At 67.5% G+C, this 4,892-nt stretch overlaps 1 protein-coding gene across 1 annotated transcript; it reads left to right on the top strand.

The window, feature by feature from the left end:
* The first annotated feature begins 929 nt into the window (after window positions 1–929).
* JRK (Jrk helix-turn-helix protein) lies at window positions 930–4,508 on the top strand. The gene is made up of 2 exons (XM_040988571.1): window positions 930–1,337; window positions 2,261–4,508. Exon 2 carries the CDS (start codon window positions 2,381–2,383, stop codon window positions 4,004–4,006), a length of 1,626 nt encoding a protein of 541 aa, XP_040844505.1. The 5' UTR covers window positions 930–1,337; window positions 2,261–2,380; the 3' UTR covers window positions 4,007–4,508.
* Window positions 4,509–4,892: the final 384 nt, after the last annotated feature.

Here is a 4,892-nt window from a genome sequence, read left to right as displayed (position 1 = left end):
GGCAGCGGGCATGGCTCACCCCAGCCCTCCCCTTCCTCCGCAGGTTGTCACCCCACCTGCCTGGGGCCACCTGCTTTTCCTGTCCTCCCGGCCCTCCACCCACGACGGGCCCAAACCAGCTGGGCGAACCGGGATCCTGCCCGTTCTCTGCAACCCAAGTGCTGGGCTGGCTCCTGCCACACAGCACTTCCCTGAGCTTTCCCAGTTCAGGCACTGCTGACTTTAAGAGGTAGAGAACAGACATGAGGTGTGCCAGCTGCCATTTCACTCCCTGTATGCACGCAGCAGCCAGGCCTGGCCAGCCCAAAGCAGGACTTAGTCACGGGGCCATGCTTGGCTGTGTGTGCTGGCTGTATAACTGTATAGGCATGTGTGTGTCGTTGGGTCATGTGTGTGCTGGCTGTGTGGGTGTGTAACTGCTTGTGGCAGGAGTGTGTTTGTGGTCACGTGTGTGTGGGGAGAAGTTGTACGCACAGTTAGGTTGGGAGGCGCCTGGACACACTTGAGAGACAGAGAGGAAGGGGCAGGGCTCACTTCCACAGACGGGGCGCAGGGCAGGGACGAGGTGGAGACGGTGACACGTGGGTGGTGGGGCAGCAGGTGGGGCAGTGGGTGTCGGCGGCGTCTGCACCAGGAGATAAGGCCGTGACCTCAGCTTCCATGGGGACAGGGAGGCTGTTCAGCACAGTGTGGCTGCAGATGAGGCACTCAGTGGGCCCTCTCGGGGCAGGCCAGTGCTGCCCTGCCCAACACCTGCCCGTGTATGTTGACAGCCCCCAGTCCCACCAGGCCCAGGTGGCTTGGGCCTCTCCCCCGAGCTGCGCTGGCCCCTCCTGGGACCCCGGAGCACCCTGCCTCTCCTATGTGCAGCCAGGCCGTCACCATGCAGACACCCGGGGCAGTGGCCACGGGCCCAGGAGAGGCCAGCTCGCGCAATCCGAGTGGGCAATTTGCAACTCAAGGGCAGGAGGTGGGGTAGGCTGCGGCTAAGCTCCAGTCTGGCCTGGCTGCGGGAGGGGGGCGTCCCTGGCAGGCCCTGGAGGCTTCGGGGCACCCCTTTTCTTTCTGCGCCTCCTCCTCTGCGAGGTGCTCCCCATCCTTGGGAGGAGACAGCCGGCCCCTCCGCTTGGGCCAGGCCCGGCCCAGCCCCGCTCTGTGTCCACCCGGCCACCCCGCAGCACCCGCGCAGCGCGCCCGGCCTGGCCCCACCGAGACGCAGTCCTCCAGCTGGCCTAGAGCGTCCCGGAAAGGACTCCAGGGAAGCGCGACGGGAGGACCGGCGGAGCGCCGAGCGGAGGACACTTCCGGCCGGTGGCGGCTGCTCCGGGGTCTGCGGGGTGAGTGGGGTCCACGGGGCGATCGGGGGTGGGGGCGGGCGGGCGGGCTGCCTCGCTCGGCGTTCGCGGGGCGCGGGCGGGGGCCGCAGCGCCCACCCTTTGGGGCTGACCCCGCACCCCGCATCCTGCACTCCGCACCCAGCCTCCGTCCCGGCTTCTCCCGAGTCCCGGGACTTGAGGTCACGCCCTCCCAGAGCGCGCTGGTCCCCCAGGAAACCGGAGGAGAGTCCACCCGGTCCTCAGGTGGGGACGGCCGCTGTGCCCCAGGAGGGCTCCCTGCAGGACCCGCCCTGGGCGTTGGAGGATTTGTCATCTAGCACAGACCAGGGTCAGGGCGCGCCCCGGAACCTGCTGGGGCTGCGGGCCGGTCACTCTCGGGAAAGCTGGGCCAGGAGACCAGGAAGAGGGTAGCTGGTTGCCCACAGCCACAGGGGGTGGATGGAGGGAATGTGTGAGGGACACAGCCGGCCTCCCTGTGGGCACGGGGCTGTGAGATCAGCAGCCCCGGGACACTCCGAGAAACAAGTTCTGCAGACTGCCAGCCCTGCCCCCTTGGTGCCTCCACAGAAACTTCAGGGAGGGACCCGGTGGGGGCTGGCCAGGCCCTGCCTGTGCCCTGGGAGGGTGCCCCGTGTGCGTCCAGCAGAGAGGGACCTGGTGGCCCTGCCTGCGCCCTGGGAGGGTGGCCCTGCCTGCGCCCTGGGAGGGTGCCCCGTGTGCGTCCAGCAGGGCCTTCAGGGAGGGTCCCCTTTAAGGAGCCCCTGCTTCACACCACCCACCCTGGCCTCTGTGCATCTGGGGCTGACTCGGGCAGGAGACTGTACCCCTGGGTCAGCCTGCTCCTGGCATCTGGCAGAAAGCAGGCGCGCTTGAGCGTCCGGAGCCCTGGCTGACTGCCCTTCACTTTCCCTTGTGCCTTCCAGGAGCGTGGTGTGTAAGAGCTGCTTACACCCTGGAGCTGGACCCCTCGGCTCAGGCAGTAAAGTCTCCAGGTTGGGTAGGTCCGAGGTTCCAGCCAGGCGGGGCCGGCCACCCCCTCCCCCATGGCCTCCCCCATGGCCGCCCCGCCGGCGGCTCCCCGGGGCCGGGGAGCCAAGCGGAAGCGCGTGGTGCTGACGCTGAGGGAGAAGATGGAGATTTGCACGCGCCTGGAGCGGGGAGAGAGCCGGAAGGCGCTGACGCAGGAGTACAACGTGGGCCTGTCCACGCTGTATGACATCAGGGCGCACAAGGCCCAGCTGCTGCGCTTCGTCGCCAGCGCTGACTGTGGCCAGGCGCTGGAGCGGCGGCGCACGCTGCACACCCCCAAGCTGGAGCACCTGGACCGTGTGCTGTACCAGTGGTTCCTGGGGCAGCGCGCCGAGGGCGTGCCTGTGTCCGGCCCCATGCTCATTGAGAAGGCCAGGGACCTGTACACGCAGATGCAGCTCACAGAGCCCTGCGTCTTCTCCGGGGGCTGGCTGTGGCGCTTCAAGGCCAGGCACGGCATCAGGAAGTTGGATGTGGCCGGCGAGAGGCAGGCTGCCAACCCCCGTGCCACTGAGCAGTTCTGTGGGTTCTTCAGGAGCCTGGCGGCTGAGCACGGGCTGTCCCCAGAGCAGGTGTACAGTGCCAACGAGACCGGCCTTCTGTGGCGCGGCCTGCCAAGCACTGGGACGGAGGGCGTGGCTGTGGCCAGCCCCAGGCCGTGCCGGGACCGGCTGAGCGTCCTTGTGTGTGCCAACGCCACCGGCTCCCACAGGATCAAGCCCCTGGCGGTCAGCAAATGCAGCAGCCCCCAGGTGGCCCGGGGCCTCCAACAGCTGCCGGTCGCCTGCAAGGCCCAGGGCCACGCCTGGGTGGACCGGGAGGTCTTCGCAGACTGGTTCCACCACATCTTCGCGCCCTCAGTGAGGGAGCACTTCCGGGCCTTGGGCCTGCCTGCGGACAGCAAGGCCGTCCTCCTGCTGGAGCGCTCCCGGGCCCGCCCGCAGGAGTCCGAGCTGGTGTCCGAGAACATCTTCAGCATCCTCCTGCCGGCCAGCGTGGCCTCCTTGCTGCAGCCCATGGAGCAGGGCATCCGCAGGGCTTTCCTGCGGCACTTCCTGGGCCCGCCCGCCCCGCCCAGCGTCAGTGAGGCCATGCTGCATGTGGCCTGCGCCTGGAACGCTGTGCCCAGCCAGGTGTTCCAGCGTGCCTGGCGCAGGCTGTGGCCTACGGCTGCCTTGGCAGAGCGCTCCGAGGAGGAGGAGGAGCTGCGCAGAGCCAGGCCTCACAAGACCTTTGCCCACATCCTCCAGCTCACGAGAGGCAGCGGACTTCAGGACAGGGGGGCCCGGGGCTGGGGCTCAGCGGAGCAGGAGGTGGCCGAGGAGGGGGATTCCTTGTGGGCCGCTGAGAAGGTGGAGCCAGCCGGCGAGGGGAACGCTGGGAAGAACACCGAGGGGGCCTGGGAGCAGGCGGCTGCGTCCTTCGCCACGCTCCTGGGCTTTGCCGAGGGGCAGCCCTGCTTCTCTGCACACGAGGTGGGGCAGCTGCGTTCATTGCATGCAGTGTTCCAGAAGCAGCAGCAGCTGAGGCGGCAGCCTGGGGCCGTGATCAAAGTCGGGGCCCTGCAGGAGCAGTCTGGCTCCTGCAAGGCCCCTGCCCACTACCCTTTGCCCTGCCCGTCTGCAGCCCCGGAGAACTGAGGGCGCCCGCCAAACTTCCGTCCGTCAGCCCTTGGCCCTGCATGGCCCACGTGGACTCGCAGGTCCTGCTGCTTGGTAGGGCTGTACCTGACTGGTCCCGCACCCAGCAGCTCTCGGGAATCGGCCTTCACCTGGAATGGGACCCTGCTTAGCATCACCCTGATGCCCTGTGCCAGGAGGTCATGCTAGCTCTCAGGCCGCCCCTGGCGCCTGCCCCAAGGCCACCAGCTCCCTCCTGGAGAGGATGGGGTACTCACGCACAGGTGAGGTGCTGGGTTCAGGCTGTCCCTATAGGCCTGTTGCTGACTGGGGGGCCTGGCACCTGTTGCCCTGTTTCTGTGGTGGAGTGGGCTCATGTGGTCCTGTGGCTGCAGTAAATGCTTCCCCACAGCGAGCAGCCCTGGTGGACACAGCCCCTGGCTGGCGCTCCCAGGTCCCTTGCCGTGGTTTGTCCCCATCGGGCTGTGGCAGTGTTGTGGCCAATGATTAAACGGATGCTATTAGACTGGCTGGACTCCTGTCTGTCCGTGGACCCTCTGCTGTGCTGGCTGATTGGGCCTCCTGTTTGCCCAGGGAGGGCTGCCTGGTCCAGCCTCACAGGCTCCTGGTGCCCCTGTGTCCTCCCAGCATGCTTTGCTCTCCACACTTCAGTCACTTGCGAGTGCAGTGGGCAGGAGTTGGCCTTAGAACCTTCACGCCCGAGCAGTGGCCATGGTGGCTGTCACAGAGGGCGGGCAGAGCTGGGCTCCTGGGGATGCCTTGGGCCCTGGTGCCAATCATGTCTTCAGCTGCTGCCAGGCCCACTGGCCCTTAGGGTCAGAGAATACAGCCATGGTGGTTGCCAGCCCCCTGGGCCCTGGTGTACCAGGTGTATGGGTGCCGTGCC

This window comes from Ochotona curzoniae, unplaced genomic scaffold (assembly GCF_017591425.1).
Source record: "Ochotona curzoniae isolate NIBS_2020 unplaced genomic scaffold, NIBS_Ocur_1.0 contig_4917, whole genome shotgun sequence".
Taxonomy (NCBI): Eukaryota; Metazoa; Chordata; class Mammalia; order Lagomorpha; family Ochotonidae; genus Ochotona; species Ochotona curzoniae.
Note: the sequence above shows the minus strand (reverse complement) of the source record. Positions and strands in the feature narration are given on the sequence as shown.

Coding starts and splice junctions, on each gene's coding strand:
- JRK (XM_040988571.1), top strand. CDS start 2,381: ATGGCCTCCCCCATGGCCGCCCCGCCGGCGGCTCCCCGGGGCCGGGGA.